This window comes from Arvicola amphibius, chromosome 1 (genome assembly GCF_903992535.2).
Source record: "Arvicola amphibius chromosome 1, mArvAmp1.2, whole genome shotgun sequence".
Taxonomy (NCBI): Eukaryota; Metazoa; Chordata; class Mammalia; order Rodentia; family Cricetidae; genus Arvicola; species Arvicola amphibius.
Genome location: NC_052047.1, coordinates 63,313,210 through 63,336,059, shown reverse-complemented (window position 1 = coordinate 63,336,059; position 22,850 = coordinate 63,313,210). Strand labels below are relative to the sequence as shown.

The following is a 22,850-nucleotide window of genomic DNA, read 5'->3' as shown; positions in this document are numbered from 1 at the left end:
TCTTCTCTTCACCCTAAAGTCCCAACCTCCTTTTCAGGGTTTCCCCAATTCATGGTTTCCAAGAACCAGGAACTAACAGCAGATACACTCCTGCTTAGACTTCACATTTTAATATTTTTAATTATGTTTTCTCTTTTCCTCTCTCTCTCTCTATCTCTCTCTCTCCCTCCCCCCTTCCCCCCTCTGTGTGTGTGTGTGTGTGTATTCAGAGGGTAACTTTCAAAAGTCAGCTGTCTCTTTCCACCATCCAGGTGCCAGGATCAAAGTCGTCATCAGGTTCGGCAGCCAGTGTCTTTCTTTACTCACTGACCATCTCGCTGGCCTGACTTCACAGCTTTAAATATCAGAAATGGACAGGACCCTGGAATTGCCCAGCCCAGCGCTGGACAGCCTGCTGTTGTTCTTCCTCAAGTAGGAGACCTTCTCATCAATACACTTTTCTGTGTAAATTCAGTAATTAGTTTAGCTATGACCTCCTCTTCCAGGAAGATCTCCAAGCATGATCTCCTCCAGGGATAGCAAGGCACCACCCAAGAAACTCCACAGGCCACTCTAGGAGGTTCTGCAGACAAAGATACCTTCAAAGCACCACTTTGGAGCATGCTTGCAGGGTTCCTTGCACTCCCAAATTGGCCTTGTACTTACAATGGCTACCAGTGTAAACCTGGATGGTAAATTATAAGCAAATACTGCCTGAAAGGAAAATCCTGGTTAAATTTCTATGACACAGGACAGTTTCCCAAATCACCATTTGGTGTCACATTGAGTGAAGGCTGACAGAAAGGTAACTAACAAGAGACCCAGCCACTCTTCTGCCCTTTCCTGCAAGCTAGGCTCATCCCCACAGCAGACAGCACAGAGGCTCTTCCTCAGACTCACGCGGGTCTGTCCTCAAGGATGAGTGCCGTGGTGGACAACGGCTCAAAATCCAGGTTCTTCCTCACATTCTGCTTTGGAGAGGGTGGCCTGCTTGGTCTTCCAGCCTTGTCTTCATATTCCTAGGACAAAAACACCAAGGTGACTCTGGGCCCAGCCAGTTTCCGATTATCAAAAAAGGAGCTGCTTGTAGCCAAGTTATCACTGTAAGGAAGAGTGCAACTCCAAGTCTTCCCTGCTGTTGAGAAGGAAAAGCACAGGCTGAAGGGGCCCAAGATCACCCTGCTGTGCTGATGTTTAGGGTAGGTCTGCATACTTCCCTTGCAGGTGGTTATGAAGCTAGAAGGGTCTGTAGCCCCTTAACCAAGATTCCTACACAGTGGCAGGTCTTCTGTACTTCTGGTAAGAGATAAATGGCTATTGTAATGGTCACTGCTATGCCACCACTACACAATGTCCTGTCAATAGTTCTACCATGCCCTGGAAATCGAAAAGTGACCTCCATACACAGTCACTAATTTGATTCATAGACTGCAGCCACAGAAGCTTAGTCACACCTGGTGACCCACATTCCAAACACCCAGTAGAAGGGTTCAGGAGAGTCAGCTTCCAAAATAATGTATTATTTGAGATCCCTGTAAAATCAAAACATATTATTTTCTGGTTGTTTATCCCAGGTGAGGTGCATCCCTAAGGAAGACAATCTGGTTGAAAAAAAAAACAAGTGTGTAATTGCCACAGGTTTGTGCCATTCTGGGTGACGAGAGTGGCACTATCCTATGAAGAAGAAGATTTATCGACACAAGCTAGAATGTTATTCTCTCACCCAGAAAAGCCAGCTAAGGCTTCTATAAAGTACAACAGCTTCTGTACACTGGGGCACATAGGGTTAGGTAAGCAGGGTACCTGCTTACCCCAAAATGGTCCCATAGAAGGGGGAAAATCCCTTTCAGGTACCTATCAATCTAGAACTGAGAGATTGACACTGGCTTTAGACCCTATACAAGGCTGAGCGGTGACAGCTCAGTACCAGCAGCAGGATGCTCCAAGTACAGTAAGTAGGTGTCAATATCTTCAGGATAATAGGAAATCTACCCAAAGCTTTGTGCTGACAGTGATTCTAAGGCATGTGGCATTCTGGCAAGAATTAGTAACAAAACCCCCATTGTATGCTACCTATTTCCTGAGCCTGGTCTAGTGCAGTTTATGTTAATTAAGGCCAGTAATCTTGGGTCATAAATGCGATCCCCCCATCCCCCAGAATCTGGATGCTTCTTTCCATTTGCTGTGGCTCTAGACACCATCTGACCTGACCTCCCTTACAATCAGTATGGTTAGTATCACCCCACCTTACAGACAAGATGATACATGTTCAAAGTTCAGGGCTGGGTATGTAGGTCCCTCTGCACTGCCACCCTAAGGAGGCCAGACCTCATTTGTAACTAGACCCAAACAAATGTGTAGTTTGGAAAAGAAAACATGGGTTGGGAGGCTTCTGAAACCAGGTTGGACTTGAAACAAAACACAGATCCACTAACCAGGAGCTAAGACTCAAGCAAAGCATGTTCTTAGAATTCTCAGTCCTGGTTCCCACAGCTACCAGGTGGACATGAGCACTATCAGAGCAGGTTGCTGCCAACAACAGGGAGAAAGCCATGCAGTCAGCACAGTCCCTGCAGCACAGGGATAGGATTGCATGCACCACTGCATTTTTTCCCCTCAGACCTGAAATGACTCCATAATGCAAGGGAAAATACTGCAGTCATAAACCAATCAAGGAGTCCAGCAAAGTTTGCAAGCCAAACACAGAAGAAAAAGGAATGCCTTATTCAAGGCCAAAACATCAGGTTTTGTCAACAAGCACTTCTTACTAACTTAAGAAACAACACTGGGCAGTGGCAGCTGATCAGGCTCATGTACCAAGCACTTTCAGGGGCCTCACAAGCAGAGCTGATTTAATCTGCACACCAATCCTCAGAGTCTAAAGATGCCTCCACTACCACCACTACCCCAATCCTAATGGATATATGGAGGCCCACTTATAGATTTGCTCTGTGAAGAATGGGTAAATTGAGCAGACTCTGAGCACTGGGTTCTTAGGGACATTTCTCATTAACTCATGTAAGCTATGCACAGGTAGGACTCCATAGGAAGTAATCTCATTGCATTCAGCCTCAGTGAAGTTTTCAACCCTGACAGAAACCTATAATCCTGAGTGAGTTAGTGCCAAGTGGGGTCAAATAGTATGCTTCATCACACAGGGATGCATGATTAAAATGGTAGAGTCTGGCCTGCCCAAACTTGAAATCCCAGGTAGAACCTTTTCAAAACCCAAATGGTACTTGCAAATACAAATGGAACAGCACTGGGAATGGTCACATGTCCTGCCCCAAACCTAGCTGTTCTCCTACAGCCGCCTAGAGATGTCCACAATAAGCTCTCTGTACAACCAGCCAAACCAGCTCCAGATACAAGAAGACAGTACTCACTCTAAGGCCTGAGAAAAAGCATTCACTACTGACTCATCAACACTAGGGCCATACACAATGCCGCAGAAGAAAAGGTTCAGAAGACCAAGATCTAAGTCCTGCCTTAGGCAAGTCTGGACTATCTCATGCCTCCACTCCCTCATTATAAACAGAAGCCACTGGTAAAACCATGGTGAGAGTTAAATGGGGTAGTATAGTGTGATGGCCACCTGCTCTCTGATGGACTGAGCTCTTTTTGTATCTGTGAGTCTGTGTCCATCTAACCTGCCACTAAAAAGTTTTTCCTGCAAGGAACCAAGCTAGGAAGTCTTTTTTGTCTTAAGTCAGGTAACACTTCTCTGCACCTCTGGGCTTATCAAAATTGCTGCAGACCAAGAGTAAAAAGAAAACAATTAAAAAGTACCCTACTAAAAGCAGTTGTCTCCATTCTACACCTAGCTATAGGATTCAAACTGCCTAAGTGTAGGTCATTTAAAAATAAATAAATAAAATAAAAACACTTTGCAAGACAGTGATTTATAAGTACCTGGATGAAGTCTCCAACCTGAACAGTTGGTAATAAATCTCACTGGGGAAGATGAGACCAGGCCAATGCAGCTGCTAACCGTGGGAGAAGCTGTGGGGTGTGGTTTGATGAATGAGTAAGTTCAGAGGAAAAACATCAAGAAGCCTGAACAAGGCCTCAACTTTAGGCAGGGGTTATGAGCAAAGCAAATTTAGTGGGGAAAGAAGACGACCACATAAAGAAAAAGCTCATTTGTGAAGAGACCATGTGGACCTACTCTTTAAGAGACCCTCACTCCTCTACCTTGCAGGGGCCACTCTGCAAGGAAAGTAGGTACAGGCAAAAGCTACTGCACAGAGCAGACCATGAGAAATGCGGAGGGGTAAGCAAAAAGAAGTAGAGGGCCAGAAAGAACAAGAGACAGCATCTCATTTATGCCATTTAAGCAAAGACAGATAAGAGCTAATCCTGAGGCCATGGGTGAGAGACCGTCTGACAACACAAGCAGTAACCAAGAGAACACCCAATGCCAGTGGGGATGCCCCCATGCATACTGCCTATGATCTTGGCAGACCCGCCCTATGTTGGCTGTTAAGTTAGTTTCTGCTATCTCAAGTCTCTTCTTCATGGGATGGCCTATTTCAGACATAGATTCTGGTTTGTGGGTTAGTGAGAGAATTTCAATCAGGGCTGATACCAAGTCAAAATTGTTTTGCCTAGGCATTATGGTCGCAACACATAGCTACTCAAAAGCTAGTGGAACAACCCAAAGGAGGAGAGGAGTCAGTATATAGGGCTGTAAAGTGTTGTGTGAATGTGGGTTAGACCTTATCTGCAGACTGCCTAGAGCCAAGAACCAGAAGAAAATCAGTAGACAACTGAATCTGCTTTAAAAAGAGACAGAGTATACACACATAACGTGCAAGTGCATGCACACACCCTGCAACAGACAAAATTTGTATTGAAAGGGAGAGGAGGTCTGATCTGAAGCAATGGAGGAATATGTTCCAGGAGGAAGGCAAGAGAAATGGCCCATCAATACTACCCCTAGAACAAGAATTGTACTACAAAGATAGCCAAGAATGATGTTAATCTAATCAGACCCCCACTAGCTTCTTGGATTAGTCCACCAAGAAGAAAGGGCTATCAATCAGGCCCGTGCTCACATCTGACTCAGCAGCAGAATCTATCTGCTAATGGAAGTCCAAGGTTCAGGACCTATATCAGGAATAGGCCATCCCATAGGGGACTTGAACTAGCATAAACTAACCCAGGAGACAGCAGAGGGTGGGTCTGCCAGCCGCAAGTAGTATGCAGGGAGCACTACAGTAGGAGCCATCCCCGCCAGCACTGCCTCCCTGAGCACTATCGTCCCCTTCATGCTGTTTCTTTGTCTGCTAAGGGTAAAGAAATGAGAACAAGTAAGCATGAGACATGTACCCAAAGGAGATGCTAGAATGTCAGGTGCATGGTTGTCACTGTATTACTATAAAACAATTTCCCACAACATTTCTCTAAAAAGGGTACTAAAGGGGGCTATGGAGAAGACAAACAAGGCTCAAGTGTAGCATAGCAAAGCTGGCTTCACTCCTTGCTGTCTGTAGCAAGCGTCTGGGAGAAGACTGCTGTTCTAGGACATGGAGCTGTTTTGCCATCTGAAGAGGGAGTGACCCATTCAGGTTTTACAGGTGCTCAGCCCTCCGGAAGATGTGATGGTGACTTGGTGCTTTGACCACAGCGTAGGTAGGTGAAAGCCCTGAACACCTGGGAAGGCTCCTCCTCTCTGGGCTCTTGTCCTCTACCCCAGCACAGTATCCTCCCAGAAATTATTCTCTTAAGTTCCCAGGAATGCTGGCACTGGGAAAAGCAGCTCTCAGGAGACCTTCTCTAGTGGTCAAATTACTTACAAACATCAAGAAGACAAAAGTTAACACAGGCACTGGGAACTGAAATGGACCAAACTGCATGAGTTCTGAGAAACCCAGCTGTGTCTGTCCTGAATCTACTGTTCCCCCAGACTCCTTCAAACAAGACCGTTCCATCTCTAGGTGGCCCCTGGCCTAAACTGACCTGACTCTGGAAAAGGAGCAGAGGTTCTAGGGGTGAGAATAAGGGCTGGAAGGGCGATCTCTCTGTACCAACACTGGATCCTGAAAGAAAATCCTGCGAGCAGCAGACACAAAGAAGGCCATGGGAGGAGGTGCCTCTCTGGTGTCCCCGGCAAGCTCAGGTTAATGGGTAAAACAGATAGATGCATGTGATGTACACACACCTGCATTCGGGCTTATATGCACACACCCGTACATACCGCGCACAGGATCAAGCAGGCCTGGAAGGGCAGGCCGAGGTACCGGTGGAAGCCAAGCTGGGACCGCGGACCCACATAAGACTCACCATGAACGCCAGGCCTCAGAGGCGCGTGGCCGGCGGATCCATGCCCAGTGAGTGGAGGCCGGCCTCCCTCCTGCCTCTGGACCACGGTTCTACACGCAGCTCTACACTGGGCGGGTGAGGCAGGCGGAGCAGCGGAACGGCAGGACGTTCAATCGCTCACAGATACAGCGATTCCCAGATCCCTGCCTAGTGTTCCTGGGTTGGGCTGGTCTAACTGGCAGGGACCTCCTCCATAGGAGATGGGGCGGGGCTGGCTGAGTCAAGGCTCAGTGGCCTCCCTGCCAGTCTTGAGGTGACCAGTCCCAGACAGGAACCTTGGGGTTCTAAATAGAGCGAGAAGAGTAAGCAAAAGACTGCATGCGGGAGAGCAAGTTCTGCTTTGTAAGATTATAGGGGAAAAAAAAAAAAAACAACAGAAATATGGGTCACCAAAAGAAACTCCATAAACTAATTAATACTGGTACCCTCTCAGAAGCTGACTGGTTATGAGCATAAATAAAGTACATACTGACAGGGTTCATGATAGAGCTTGCTTCTGGAAAGCAACCTGGAGGGGCATCTGACACTTTCCAGGGTAAAAGATTTGTTTTCTCAACATGCATTAATTAAAACAAAATAGTACCTTCTGAATAGAGGTCTTCACTGTAAACTACACCTTATAAAAAAATTTTTTTACAAATCTGTATAAGGGCCAAAATTATTTTAGGTCGGCCCAGTGTACTGAAACAAACTCGGTAAGAGCATCACAAAGTCCTCTGTCCTTGCTGGACCTTCACACAGCATCCTGGACTAGGAGTTACAAGGGACCTCACTCACCACTGGATTTTTGGAAACTCAGTACTTAATTTTTCTTTTCTTTTTTTTTTTTATTAAAGACCATCATTTATTGTTTATAAAAATTGCCCCAATATACAGAAAAAAATTCCTAATTACGGTAACTAAAAATTCCCACCCCCTCATGTCCACAATATCCAGTCTAGATTGGTTTAATCTTGAAATGTAATCCAATAAGGCTGAAGACTAAACACTTCAGATCCTGGACAAGATAATAAAATACTCGTAAGCCTTCTGGATCCTTAGACTGGTTGACATCAATAAGGGAACCAATTTTTGATGTTGTAAAAGAAATGTGTTCATCACCGATGACAATTTCAAGCTCCTGCCGGCCTACTCGGTCAGAGGGGGGCCACAGAGCATCGTCTTCCTTGGTGATCTCACTGTCGTCAATGATTCTCTTCAATTCCTCCATCACACTCTTATGTACATAAGCCTCCTTTCTGATCATGACATCATTTTTGTAATTGCTGTTGTTGGCATATCGCAGTTTTCCATCAGGTCGGAATTCAAACTCCAGGAACTCATGACCGAACTTGCCTTTGTGACCCACGTAGTAACGCAGGTAAAAGTCACTCTCCATAGTTCACAAGGGAAATCAAGACCGAACTTTAGGAACAGATCACACTACTACGATCGGCGCCCTGCTGGCGCTCGGAAAATGAGTACTTAATTTTTCATTCACTAACAGAAACCTTCTCACAAAGAAGGCGCCCTGGAGATCCACCAGAAAAAGAGGCACTGTCACGGCACATAGTAACACTCATAGTAACACCCATGCAGAAAATCTGGGACTCTCGTAAATCCCTGGGGGCAATTCAAAACAGTAGGGCCACTTTGGAAGCAAGTTTCCCAGTTTCTTATACAGCTCAATACACACCAGCCACACACCTGAGTACTTATCCAAGAGAAACCACCCACAAAAAGGCCTGCTTACAAAACGTCATAGCACTTGTGTACCAATCAAACTCTAAAACAACCCAAGTGTCCACCAGCGGAGGAACGCATGGACAGCTCAGAACCAGCGAAAAGAGGGAATTACTGACACATACATGCTGCTGGTGAAAGTGCCTCTGAAACAGTGCGCAGCAAAAGCTGCCAGAAGGGAGACAGCCAGGGTGGGGCCATGTATATGACATTTCTTCATAAGGAAATTCTCGAGAGAATATACAATTGGTATTCGCCTGAAGAAGGGACTGAGGACTGGCTGCACACTTTGCATAATGGAAATCCTCCAAAACTGGATGCAATGGCTTGTGGGCAACCGTGCATACATTGGGAGTCACTAGGTGTTTATAGTGAGTGGATTTCATGGTGCATTAGCATGTTTGCTCAGTGTGGGAGGCACTGGGATCAATCTGAATTCTGCAAAAAAAGGGAGGGGGTCAAATCTGTGGAAGTACTCAGGGAATAATTTAATAAACCCATATACAAACTCCACCCAGATCACAGTAAAGTGAGAATGTTACAAATACTCACTTTAGTTTTAAAACATTTTACCCCCTGAAAGAAGTTGCAGATGCCATGTCTTCTCCCCTAAATCCTATAACATCCAGCTCCTTAAGAGGAAGAAAGCCGTGAGGGAGCCAGGTAACTGTCCTCCAGGCCTCACCTTCACTGAACACCCTCACAGAAACACTCCCCAATGCCTTGACTCAGCAAGGCCCTGCTTTCATCCTGCTTTCAGCAGCATGTATAGCCTGTCATTACATGGTCATCTGACTCACATTCTCTCACTGAGCTGGTGAGGGGCCAGCAAAGCACCTGGCAGAGGAGGCACACAGCACTTGTGGAATCAGTATGCCAATCACAAGAAGCCACCTGTCCTGACTGCCTGCCATCCAAGCAAGTACTCCAAGTACTTGGCCCCAGCAATAAAGACAAACATGGCTCTTGCTCTAAGTCACTCACAGACAAGCCAACAGGCAATGTCCACACCAGTGCTCAGTGACAGGACAGGAAACCGAGGCTGGGAAGAGACTCCCCCTCAACAAATACTAATGCAGTCTCGGGGGAAGGCAGTTAACAGTACCTTTCTAGAAACAATGCTATTGGCTGGAACAGAGTTAAGCACTGTGAAGCTCAGTTCTCAGGGACAAGAGCAAGTTCTCGGCCTCTCCATGCCTGTTACCTTCACCTGGACTCTCAACACCAAATGCCTACCGACATTTTACAAGTTAGCCAACTGGGGCCAGAACTGAGTCCACAGATTCACTCACATTAAATCTGGTCAAGATGGCTATAAGCAAGCACTAAAAATGTGTTGGGATGTGTAATTTCTGAGTCATACTTTAGGAATAAATACCATTTACAAAGTTTGACTACATATTATACCATGAGATAGCAAGCAGGGTGACTTCTACCAGTGTGGGAAACTTAAAGGACTAATCACACCCTTCAAGACTTTTCTCCATCAAACACTGACATGAATATTACATGTCTTTACCCATACAACACGTTCTCCTCCAGAAGTTTCCTGCAATAACCAGAACACATCCCCAGAACACATTCCTGCCTCCCTGTTAGCATGTTTGATCTCTCTGCTTAGTTTGTGTGTCTGTAGCACAGACATCTCTACCTTTGAAGTCAGGGAGACAAGACTGACTCACTGTCCACTTCCTAGCAGATCAAACACCCAACAGGCCACTGAACAACACAAGGATCAAATGATGATTGTAGGAACAACTTCAGTGTCCAATCCAGGGCGCTGGTCAGTAAATCAAGAAATAGCAACTCCCAAAACCACTAAGTAAAAACAAAACCATTCAACAATATGTGAAGCTATAGAAAAATATGTTGTCAAAAATTAGAAATGGTCTATAAGTTAACCATACACTAAAGCTGAGCACCATCCTAAGCCATCAATAAGCAAATGAAGTCCGATCCTTGCTCTCTTGAATACATCTGGGTGCTGCTTGAGAGACACACAATAAAGCTACAAACACATGAACAAGAATTTCCAATGAAGAAAAATGCTGCAAAGAAAATACCCCAGCAGGCTGATGACATCCCTTTAGACTTTAGTCAGTCAGGGGAAACCTGAGAAGACACCATTTGAGCTATGACCACCCACTGAAACACACAGTGAAGAAAGGGCAAAAGTAATGGCTTAGGGCAGACAAGAAGCCAGAATGTGTGATGGGGTGCACTGGGCAGAGGTGGTCCTTCCAAGTTCATGGCAAAGAATACATATTCAGCCCAATGTGATCAGCAGCCAAGAAGATCTGTACTGAAAGACTTTGTATCAGAAGTTCGTACCAGCATAGACTTTCACTTCTTTATAGCACAACCTATGAGGGGACAGGGAAGCATTCAGATTCAACCAACTGCAGATCAAAAGCATTCCTCAAAGAGGGGAAAAAAAACAAACCACTGTTGTCTGGACTGATTATCATAACTCCCTAAACAACACAATACTTTTTACACAGCAGTTACACTGTATTAGGAAGTATAAGTATTGTAGAAATAATTTAAAGTGTACATGACAATATTAGGTTACCATTGTATAAAAGGGACTCTGTGTCCCAGGATTTGAGCATCCATAGAACATTCTGGAACAAATATCCCACGTGACACTACTATTTAGGTTTCACATTGTAAGAAACCCCTTCTCAGCCACTATAGCTTCCTTTTTAGCATCCTCTACCAGGTGAAATTTTTTCTGCTTCTACTTTGCTGAGATTTTATCAGAAATGAATACTGAACTTGGTCAAATACTTTTCTGCCTCAATAGGACTATGTGGTTTTCAGTAATACAGTCAGTAATACAGTTGATGTCACTGTTTTCCTACATCATACCGGCCTTGCACTTCTAGGATAAATGTCACTTAGTCCTGTGTGTTGGCGTCAAAACATGTCTTGGGTTCAGTTTGCTAATAACATGCTGAGGATCATGTGTGCTCATAAAGGACACTGAGCTAGGGTTCAGTGTCAGCAGCACTAGCATCAAGGAATGAGTCAGGAAATGTCTTTTTCCTTCTAAATTTGGCAGTGTTTTTAAGCAGATTTCATGAGTGAAACCACGTGGGCCTGGAGATAACTTTTCAGGAAAGTGTCTTATTTTCCTCCTTGCTGTGGTCAAATACCGTGACAAATGCAACTTAAGAAGAAAGGGTTTATTGTGGTCCCCGGCTCCAGAAGGATGTTGTCTACCACAGTGCAGGAAGCATGGGACAAGAGCAGATCAGCTCATCACACTGCATCCACACAGGAGGACAAAGTGACCAAGAAACTGGAACCCCAGCACCTCAAGGCCCACCCAGTGACCCACTTTCTCTACTAAGGGTCCCCCTCCTGAAGGTTCCACAGCCTTCCCAAACAGCTCCAGCAGCTAGGAACCACATGTTCAAACATGTGAGCCTGGAGGAACATTGCACATTTAAACTACCACAGTATTTAACTGTAATTTTCTTTTTAAGAGAAAATAATTTATTTTTATTTTATTTGAATTGGTGTTTTGTCTGCATGTGTGTTTCTGTGGGGGTATTGGATCCTCTGGAACAGGAGTTACAGAGAGTTGTTAGCTGTCATGTGGGTGCTAGGAATTGAACCCTGGTCCTCTGAAAGAGCAGTCAGTGTTCTTAACCACTGAGCCATGTCTCCAGCCCCAACTGTAACTTTCTTTTCTTAAAAAAAAAAACAAAACAAATCCAAAATTGCAGTACGAATCAATTTACTTTTTACCTTGGATAAGTTCTGGTGATTTCTAATTTCCAAGGAAATAAATCATTTCACCTGAGATGACAAATTCCTGTAGAGGGCTGCTCAAAAAATTCCATTTTCCTTCTTAGTTGTGCAGGTTCCACAGAACTATCTATCTCCTTTGCTCATTCCTTTTATTGAAAATCTGTTTCTCTTTCCTTGGTTGTTCAGCTAAGACTGATCAGGACAAAGATCACTCAAAGAGCCAGCCCTGGTCTCACTCACTGCCATTTACAGTTCCAATTTCATTTCTATTTCTTCTGTATCATTTGTTTCACTTCTGCTTTTTAAAATCTTAAGACAGGAACTTGGATTACTGATGTGAAACCTTCCTTCGTTTAGTCTCATGATATATATTTCCTATCCAAATTTCACCTTCCAAGTTTTGGTATGCTGTGTACTTGTTTGTATCAAAATATTTTCTAATTTTCCTGTGGCTTCCTCAGAAATTTGCTACTTATTTAATATCCACCTTTAGAGAGATGTTCTTAATATTTGTTATTGCTTTCTGTGTAATAGATACTATAGCTAGAAACACTTACTTAACTTTAATCCTTTGGAATCTTTAAAAGTTTCTTTTATGACCCACACATCTGTCTAGTGAATGCTCCACATGCACAGGGGATGGCTACTACTGGAGGGGGAATGTTCTAGACAGGTCAGTCAGCTGCTGGAGAGTAGAATTCAGATTCTCCACATCCTGGCTTGCTCCATCTGCAGCTGCTCCTTCTCAGGGTCTTGGAGCAGCACGGACCCTCCACTTGGAAAGTAGAAAAGCCCAGTTTTCTGCATCTCTGCTTGGTGGATTTGCATCAGGCATTATGTGCAGAAACACTCAGAGCTAAGTGGTCTTCATTAGGCAACAGCTCTCTTTATTTCTCGGAACTAGTTGTCTTTGAAGCCCAGTTTTTATTTTTTTATGACATTAATAGGTCTACCTTAAGGGAGGTGCTAAAGATCGAACCCAGGGCTTCATGTACACTAAACACAAAATTCTATGACTAAACTACACCCCAGCTCCATTTTTTCTCTTTCTTCAGAGTGTTATCTTACATGTTGAACATTTGAAGAGTTCTTTGTAGATGACAGAATTGAGTCACTGTTTTCAAGCCTCTTTGATAGCACTGGTGTGCCTAGGCCATCCGTATGTAACATAATTTGGTAGGTTTGAATTTAAGTGTCATCTTACCGGGTTTATTGTTGCTTTTCTTCCCTATTTCTTCTTTTCTGCCTTCCTTCATTTTGAGTTTTCTGAATTTTGTTAATTATAAAATTTTGCAATTTTAATTTATCTCTCATGTTTTGGTCATCTTTCTACATAGTTCAATGGTCAGCCTAGGAGCTGAAATATGTATATGCAATTTTCTGTGACCTAATTGGAATCAGTATTTTATCACTTTGAGTAGGAACTCATCGCCCTTCCCCTGATATATGACTGACATGTATGTTACATCTACGTACAGTCGAAGACCCAAACAACACTTAACTTTTGCATTTAACCAAACACATTTTTAAAGAACCTATTGAGAATTGACTCTCTGCAATTCTGCAATCTGCCATATGGTTTACCATTTTTGTTCCTCTTTCTTCCTATGTTCCAAGGTTCCTTCTAGTGCAACGACCCTGCAGTGGTCAAATCTTGTACAAACTATAGAAATGATCCCTGAAGGTATAGGGATCTTACTCTCTTACAAGACTCTCTTCATCTGAGAACACTTTCCTTTCACCTCTGTTCTTTTTTGTTGTTGTTGTTTTTTGGTTTTTCGAGACAGGGTTTCCCTGTAGTTTCTAGAGCCTGTCCTGGAACTAGCTCTTGTAGACCAGGCTGGCCTCGAACTCAGAGATCCGCCTGCCTCTGCCTCCCGAGTGCTGGGATTAAAGACGTGCGCCACCGCCGCCCGGCTTCACCTCTTGATACAACATTCTGGGTTGACAATTCTTTTCTTTAAACAGATCCAAATACTGATTCCCTTGACATGTGTGATTTTGTTTTGTTTTGGTTTAGATTTTTTTATTGTATTTTTATTGTGTGTGGAAAGGGGTTCTGTGCAAGTGTCTGCAGGTGTTAGCAAAGCCTCAAAAGAGGACACTGGGTCCCTTGAAGTGCAAATTACAGGTGGCTCAGCTACCCAACCTGGGTGTTGCAGACTTAACTATAGTCCTTTGCAGGCACAGGAGCTGCTCTGATTGCTGAACCATCATCTCTCCAGCCCACTCTGTTGTTACTGATGAGAAATTCATAAGCATTCAAATTACTATTCTCCAATAAGTAACACACTGTTTTTCTCTGAATGCTTGTAGGATTTTTTTTTTGTCTTTATTTTCAGCAGTTTGGTTACAACTTGTCAGAATTCTGTTTATAGGATCACTGACTAGACTTAAATCTGTAAGTGTATGACTTGACAAATTTTGGACATAGTCATTTATTTTAATATACTTTTATTAATGAATCCTTTCTCTTAAGACTTCTGTGGCACAAATTCAAACTTTGGTGATTTTGACTTCAACTTTCTAATTTTTTAAAAAAAATTATTGTATATGTGATTGTGTGCGAGTACAAGCACATAGGTCCAAAGAGCATGTGTGAAAGTCAGGGGACAATTTTCAGGAGCTGGTTCTTTTCTGCAACAACATGGAATCTAGGAATTCAACTCAGGTTGTGAGACATGTGTGCAAGCACCTGTAGCTGCTAAACCATCTCCGTCTTACTGGACTTTAAACAGTTCAGTGTGTCTCCTGTGTTCAAGATTATATTACTTTACTGACCCTCCTTTGATCTGTGCTGTTAGACTGCATAAATTCTACTAATCTACCTTAAAACTTACTCTTCCTAACTTGTGTGTTCTGCTATTGAGTGGTCTGCTTAGTTATTTCAGCTGTATTTTTCTGTTATAAATGTTCACTGATTTATTTTCTATTTTTCAACTAATTTTTTTCATCTTCCACTCTCAAGGGTGTCTACCCTACTTGCTGGAGCATTCTTCTAATGGCTTCTTTAAGGTCATACACAATCTCAACATGCATTGATTTTAGGATTGAACCTACTGGTCATCAAAAGACAACCAAGTCCTTAAACCTAATAATTTTGAACTATACTATAGATTGTTTGTTTTTCAATACAGGGTTTCTCTGTGTGGCTTTGGAGCCTGTCCTGGAACGTGCTCTGTAGATCAGGCTGGCCTCAAACTCATAGAGATCCACCTGCCTCTGCCTCCTGAGTGCTGGGATTAAAGGTGTTCACCATCACTGCCCCACTTAGACTTTTCTTTAAATATATTTTAGATTTATTTTGTGTGTATGAGTGTTTTGCCTGCATGTTTTTCTATGCACCATATGCATGTTTGGTGCTGAGGAAGTGGTAAGCCTCCATGTGGGTGCTAGGAATCAAACCTAGATCCTTAGCAATAACAAGTTCTCCTAACCACTGAGTCAATTCTTCAACCATAGACTCTTCAAAAGTTATGTTCCAATACTTGACCTTGTGTAAATGATGACACTATTATAACATATTTGGACTCCAAACATAAAGACCTACAAGTTCCAGCCAGCTTTTGTGTTGAATTCCAAACTGTTTTCAGCACTTTTGACTGTCTTGCATGTGCACCACCCAGTGGTCAGTCAGAGATTTGCATGTGCTCCATCCATTCCCTTTTACTTAAGGTCAGTACCCAGACAGTGGCAGGAAATACAGGAGTCATAACAAACTTAAAGAAGTCTCTTTCCTGCACATCTCTTTGCAATCATCAAGTGTCTTCTAGTTCCCTGAGTCTTCCTGCTGTGATTAAATAGCTATACACTTCCCACCACTGTGATGGTGAGAGAGGGCAAATCATATGTACAGATCTCCTTTTCTCACCAGCTTCCCCTCCTGCAGTGTTAGGCTCCTGTCAGACACTATGAGTGCTACCTTGAGACTGTATGAGGACTAGAGCGAAAGAACAGAGAGAGGAGGGCTGGAGAGCTGGCTCAGCTGAGAGGAGCCAGGCTCAACTCACACTAGTCACATGGTTGGTCAAAACTGTCTATAACTCCAATCCCAGAGGTTCTATTGCAATTTTCTGACCTCCCTGGGCACCAGCCACACATATGGTACACATAACATACAGGCATAACACACTCGTACCCATAAAATAATAAAATAAATAAAACCTTTAAAAAAAAAAAAAGAACAGAGAAAAGGGGGCTGGAGAGCTGGCTCAGCAGTTGAGAGCATGGCTCCTTATCCAGAGGACCTAGGTCCAATTCCCAGCCCCACATGGCAGCTCACAACTGTCTATAAATAACTCCAAGATCTGACACCCTCATACATACAGGCAAAACAATACCAGGTGCAGGCAAAAACACCAATGCACATAAAATAAATAAATTTTAAACAACAACTACAAAAAAAAACAGAGGAAAAATGCAAAGGATGAGCTCTGCCTATCTCTAAGTATTGGACTCACTCTTCCCCTAGCCGTAGAGCCCTTTCTGGTCCTTTCTGTTATGTTAACACTCCTTTCCGAGTTTGGTCTGCCCAAGTTCAGGCTAAAAATGCCAGAGAGGGAAAGTCCATTCAGTTTCAGTTCAGCAGTACTCTGAATTATGGTCTTCTTGCAAAGTCCTGCTACCGAGTGCTCCCTACCACCAGCAAGCAGATGCTCTGTGCACTCTGTTCACATAGTGTGTTTACTGGGTGAACAGAAGTGGCATATACTTACCTGAAACTAGGACCTTGTTCTAGTTATTTTTCTTTTAATTTGTGTGTATGTGTGTGTGCATGAGTGTGTGTGTGTGTGTGTGTGTGTGTGTGTGTGTACATGCACATGCCACAACGCACAAGTGGAAATCAGAAGCTAACTTGTAGGAGTTGCTTTTCTTCTTCCACCATGTAGGTTCTGGGGTCAGAATTCAGATGTGGTGGCAAGTGCCTTTGTTTATTGAGCAGAGTGCTGATTAAAATGAAGGTTTTCTTGCTGTTTTAAAAAACTGTCTGTAGGCTTTCAGCTACCTCCACTGAACACCCATACATATCCTTCCTGTAATGTGTAATCCTTTTTATATACCAGACCTCTCAGAAACCAGAGCACAGGAAAATGAATGTCATTCTAAGCTGCCCTGGATTTATGACTTTCTGGGGTTCTCTAACATCTAAAAGCTGATTTGATTCTAGAAGACCACCTAAGACATTCCTGGATTGATGTGGGATTCCCAGAGGAATGTGAATACCATTGGTTAATAAAGAAACTAGTTTGGCCTATAGCAAGGTATAAAGGAGGCAGAGTCAGAAAGAAGCCATCTAGCCCCACTGGAGACAGACGCCGGAACTTTAGCCAGTAAACCACAGCCACGTGACCATACATAGATTAATAGTAATGGGTTAAGTTAATATGTAAGAGTTAGCCAATAAGAAGCTAGAGCTAATGGGTCAAGGAGTGATTTAATTAACACACTTTCTGTGTGATTATTTCAGGGCTGAGAGTCAGGGAACTAACTAGTGGCCTTCCTCAACAAAGGTTCAGAAATCATTTGCAACTATACTAGACAGTAATCTTGAAACTTAACCATCATTTTACTTTTACAGGATCCCATAAAAAGAACATTACCTCCATGACAGCTGAAAGCAATTCTAGAAGATGACATCCCCTCTCCCAACAAAGTTTGTCCTCAGAGTTGGGAACACTGTTTGAGGTTGTTGATTATTACTTGTATAAGGTAGAGGGTGGGGGTGGAAACTATGTAGGCTCAAAAAAAAAGATGGAAAAATTGAAGGGGATAATAGAAAATTTAGTGTAACGTTATTCACACTAATAATAATTGTGAGTAATCAAGTGAATACTTGTGAGCTATTATTTATGGATAATTTACATTGGTATAGTTTTTGTATATTGATACAAGTTCAAATTATATTTGTTATTTCTGTTAATAATATTTGTACACCTATGCAAAGTTATTCTGTCAGATTGTATACATGAATGATTCTACCTCTGTTTAGGACATTTTGTATATTGATACAACTTTTAGGATATATTTTCATATTGCATTATATATTATTATTACCTCTAATCAAGATACTTATGCATTGTTCACATTTTGAGGTCACTGTCCTCATTTGCTGCAATTTGTCTACAAATTATTTAATATCCTGACATGAAGTCTTAGTCTATAAGTTATATATTGACCTATATATTATAGGTCAATAGTTGTTCATGTTTGAGGTTCTTTAGATACATAGAGATTGTATTCTGCCTAGCTATGTAATCTTCAACCTCTTCAAGGATCTGTAGAACACAGCATTTAAAGTTTAAGTTGACATGAGACATGATTGCTCCTGACAGCACCAAGCTATTTCTGAGAGAATGTTGAGCATCAAAGACACTCCACTCAGAGTTTGTTTTCTTCTTGGCACAACTGGCCTTTGGGCAAGGAACTGCCCATGCCTCAACCACTGACAAAGTACATGGTATCCAGACTGGATAAACAAGATACAAGGAAAATGATTGTCAAACTTTGCCAAGACAGAATAAGATGGCTCTGGAAAATTTCCTGCCCCTGAAAATGGTCTGTCAGTTATGCTAAGCCTTAGCCAAAGATGTTGCTTCAACATTGCAAATGAAACTTTGAGTAATTGCTCTGGCAGTCAATTGTCTCCATCATATACTATTTGCTTTGGAAGTTGCTTGATTGCACTTCCTGCCTGCTCAAGTAATATTACCTCAGGCCTTCGATGGGTTTTGAAGATTAGACAGTAATAGTTACCATCCTCTTATGGTTTAGCCAAGTCTATTTCTTTTTTTTAATATATATTTATTTATTATGTATACAATATTCTGTGTGTATGCCTGCAGGCCAGAAGAGGGCACCAGACCCCATTATAAATGGTTGTGAGCCACCATGTGGTTGCTGGGAATTGAACTCAGGACCTTTGGAAGAACAGGCAATGCTCTGAACCTCTGAGCCATCTCTCCAGCCCCCGCCAAGTCTATTTCTGATGCAAGACTTATTAGACTCTTTGGAATAGAATGCCTATTAAAATATTTATCATGTGTTCCTTGCTTAATATTGTTTATGTTGGTTGTAATTTTATACTTGATATCTGTTCCTATTGTATATAGTTTTGTACTGGGTTTGGATTGCTCTTATTGAGACAAAAGGGGGAGGTGATGGGGAATCTTTGCCAACCAATTATCTTTAAGAGGTGGGACCCTTTGGGGGAGGGTTGAAGAGGGGAGGAGAGAGGCAGGGTGGGGAGAAGAGAAAAATGTAGAGCTCAATAAAAATTAAAAAAAGAGGTGGGACCAAGTTAGGGTGTGGCTTTCTAGGACCTGGAGAAAACTGGCAAGCGGCCCAGGTGCTCTCTCTCTGTGTGGTTCCCTTGCAGCACAGCTGAGTTTGGACTTCTCATTCTTGTTTCGTGAGTTTTCCCCTCATAATAAATAAAAATATAATTGTTTTATCTTTTAGCTAGCCTAGTTATTTCCTGAATCAAGCTAACTTCTACACTGGGTATACAAAGCTAACACTGAATCAGTAAGCCTATGGTTGCCGTAACTAGCAGCTGCCTTAGCAAGAACCAGCACTTTGGTTTTCTGCTCAACCTTACTCCCTGACGGTTAAGCTAATTGCTCAACAAACAGCAAATAGTATACACAGAACAAGACTACCCATTTTGTTCACAAGAGTATGTGAACAAAACCCCACCCCTGCTAAGTGGCCAGAGCCCCCATTCATTCAAACCCAGTGGACAGAGAACTGAAGGCAGCATCTTTACTCTATAGCTCAGTAGCTATAGTTTGCATGCTGGTGGATGTACTTCTGGCCCTTTGTGTAGTTAGCTGCAGTGATGACTACTTTCTTCCCAACAGCCAACATTCCCACTGCACAGCTGTCATCCTTGGGATTACTGTAGTTGCTAAAACATGGTTCTAGTTTACTTCAAGAATCACGACTTTAGGGCTGGAGAGATGGCTCAGAGGTTAAGAGCATTGCCTGCTCTTCTAAAGGTCCTGAGTTCAATTCTCAGCAACCACATGGTGGCTCACAACCATCTGTAAAGGGGTCTGGTGCCCTCTTCTGGCCTGCAGGCATACACACAGGCAGAATATTGTATACATAATAAATAAATAAATGTTAAAAAAGAAGAATCACGACTTTAGTTTCATTCTCTTATCCTTGGTCATGTTTGTTTCCCCTAAGGTGCCTCTGACATCATCATGTAAGCTAATGACTTAATTTTCAAGGTTTTTATAAAATTTGAAAAGAAACTGGAAAGTAACATTTCAACACCCCCTCCCCCCCGACACCAACACACACACACATCCAAAGAAACTGAAGTTTCTAAGGCCAAGCCACGAGAATGTGACTCAGACCACATGAGGCCAGGTGCCCTGGGCAAAGCACACAGAGTACTTCCATGACAAAGTGGGCATATTTATTAGCTGAAAATCACAACTACCGTCCCTTGACCAACTCTGTGCAAAATATACTGCATACACAATCTCTTAAATTATTGCAACACCACGGGTAGGTAGGTATTCTAATACCAAGTCCACACCTATGACAGAGACAACTGGTTCCAGGTCATACAATGAAAGGAATCCAGAGCTCTTGGCTGCTATGTACACCTGCTCCTTTGCTCTTCCACAAGCTCTGGAGCCACATCATTATACACGCTTTCATGCCCTTGGTGCCTGGGGTCTGCTCAATGACTCAAGCTCATTGTCATACTGTACTCAGTTTCCTGTGGCTCAGGGTTAGTTTGTCAAGAGAAAAAAAAAAAACAATAAAACCAGCAAACACTTCTGTAACATTTACTGCATTCAATACTATTCTAAGCATATAGTATGATTCACTTATTTAATCCTTAATTATCTAGGAGATAGGTACATTTTTTTAAATTTATAGATTATGAAATGAAGCTCAGACAGATTGAATAGCTTGTCCAGAGTAACACACCCAAATTGTGAAAGCTGAAACACAAACCCAGGAAGGCTGTCTCCAAAGTCCATGTTCTTTTTCTTTATATTTGATTTGTGTGTGTGTGTGTGTGTGTATGTGTGTGTGTGTGTGCGCGCAAACTTGTGTGTTGGTACATATATACCACTGCGCCTCTGTACAGAGGCCAAAACACAACTTACATGAGTCAATTTTCTCCTTCTACTATGTAGATCTCATAGATTGCACTCAGGGAATTAGGCTTGGCAGCAAGTGCCTTCGCCTACTAAGCCATCACAGCAATCCCAAAGTTTAAGTTCTTTTTTTAAAAGATTTATTATGTACACAGTGTTCTGCCTATATGTACATCTGCATGACAGAAGAGGACACCAGATCTCATTTGGCTGTGCATTTTTTTTTTTTTTTTTTTTTTTTTTTTTTTTTGGTTTTTCGAGACAGGGTTTCTCTGTAGCTTTGGAGCCTGTCCTGGAACTAGCTCTTGTAGACCAGGCTGGTCTCGAACTCACAGAGATCCACCTGCTTCTGCCTCCCGAGTGCTGGGATTAAAGGCGTGCGCCACCGCCGCCCGGCTGGTTGTGCATTTTCATGTCATGTGGTTGCTGGGAATTGAACTCAGGACCTCTGGAAGAGCAGCAAGTGCTCTTAACCTCTGAGCCATCTCTCCAGCCCAAAGTTTAAGTTCTTAAAGCATTATTTGATGACGCTTCTCCAAGAAAGAAAGAAAGAAAGAAAAAAAATTCCAGAAGGAAGAAAAGGGAATACATAGAATGTTGGGCACTTATTTATGTTTTAGCTCTAAACAGAGTTACTGTCACCATCTTAGATCACAAGTATAGACAATCAAGGATACATCTCTGGCCTCTGTAAAGTCAAAGCTAATAATAGCGACAGAAGCCAGCTCAAGCCAGTGGTGCCAGAAGTCCTGACCCTGACTCCTTCTCTGGCTTTGCGAGCTTGGGGTAGGACCCGAGAGACGGGAGGGCCAGAGACACAAAGCATATACAAACAGGTCCCAGGCAGGATTATGTGAATCATGCACGGGGTACAGATACTTTCTTCATTACTGATAGGTAAGCCAAAGGTCTTCTCAGCAGAACTGTGTTACAACACAGCCACCTGGCCTCTGTATTTCAGTTCACCAATAAGATGCCAGAGCAGGTAATACATGAAGCAAGAGATCTCAGGAGTCATATGGATGTTTATTAATATTGTCATTTTTCCTTAAGTATAGAATCTTTACAACAGTACCATTACTTCACCTCCTAGAAAAGTTACAGCTGAGTGTTACATACAAACATATTTAATTGTACGCTTACTTAATAAGCCTCCACAATGACTCAAAATCAAAATGCAGTAACTTACAAAGATGATTTCCAACACTGATAACTTTAGAGAGTCTTCAGGGAAATGGTAGACAATATTCTTACAAATTTTATTTTCAAAGACATGAAAATGCACTGTGTGGAAACCTGCCTCTTCCTTTTATACCCTATACCTAACAGTCATCAGTCCTGTCCTTGGCACTCCACAGTGACCTCTTCACCAACCAGAGTGCAAGTGAGCTTACCACACTCAGCTAAGGAAAGACCTCCCATCAGAGAGGGGCACCAGCACACCCCTCAGGTCACAGACAACCTCCCTCTGTTCCTGGGGCTCAGCTCCCAGGGTTCATATCATCACCACCTGCCTAGTCCTGGTCCCTGACTGCACGGGATGCCGTTCCAGCTCTTCCATTCTCTAAGTACTGCGACTGCACAAGTCACTCAGCCTCTGCCCTCCACACCTCCTCAGTGAGGTGAAGACAGCGACTGTATCTTCCTCATCAGATAGTGATGGAGGAGAGTTATCTGTCTATGTTTCTTTCATTGGTTAATTAATAAAGAAAACTGCCTTGGCCCTTTAAGAGAGGTGGAGTAGACAGAACAGAATTGTGGGAACAAGGAAGTAGAGTTGGGGAGACGCTTCAGGCATTCCCCATAGTGAGTCTCCATGCTGCTTCTCTCCGAGATGGACGCAGGTTAAGATCTCTCCTGGTAAGCCACACCTCGTGGTGCTACCCGGATTACTAAATATGGGTTAAAGCAAGATATGAGTATTAGCCAATAAGAGGCTGAAAC

General features: G+C 42.8%; 2 protein-coding genes across 3 annotated transcripts in view; both read right to left on the bottom strand.

Moving 5' to 3' along the window:
- Positions 1 to 22,850, bottom strand: part of Tbc1d14 (TBC1 domain family member 14) — a 95,509-nt gene that overhangs the window by 30,086 nt on the left and 42,573 nt on the right. Inside the window, exons 1-2 of one of the 2 annotated variants that reach the window (XM_038323696.1) lie at positions 6,265 to 6,394; positions 880 to 998 (exon numbers count right to left, since the gene is read on the bottom strand). In XM_038323696.1, the coding sequence (XP_038179624.1) occupies positions 880 to 998; positions 6,265 to 6,267 (122 nt within the window). In that variant the 5' untranslated portion in view covers positions 6,268 to 6,394. Of the gene's footprint in view, positions 1 to 879; positions 999 to 6,264; positions 6,395 to 22,850 lie in introns of those variants that run through there. The other variant, XM_038323688.1, reaches the window with a different exon arrangement.
- Positions 7,128 to 7,749, bottom strand: LOC119810293 (protein mago nashi homolog). The gene has a single exon (XM_038323706.1). The coding sequence runs from the start codon at positions 7,679 to 7,681 to the stop codon at positions 7,241 to 7,243; it is 441 nt and encodes a 146-aa protein (XP_038179634.1). The 5' UTR covers positions 7,682 to 7,749; the 3' UTR covers positions 7,128 to 7,240.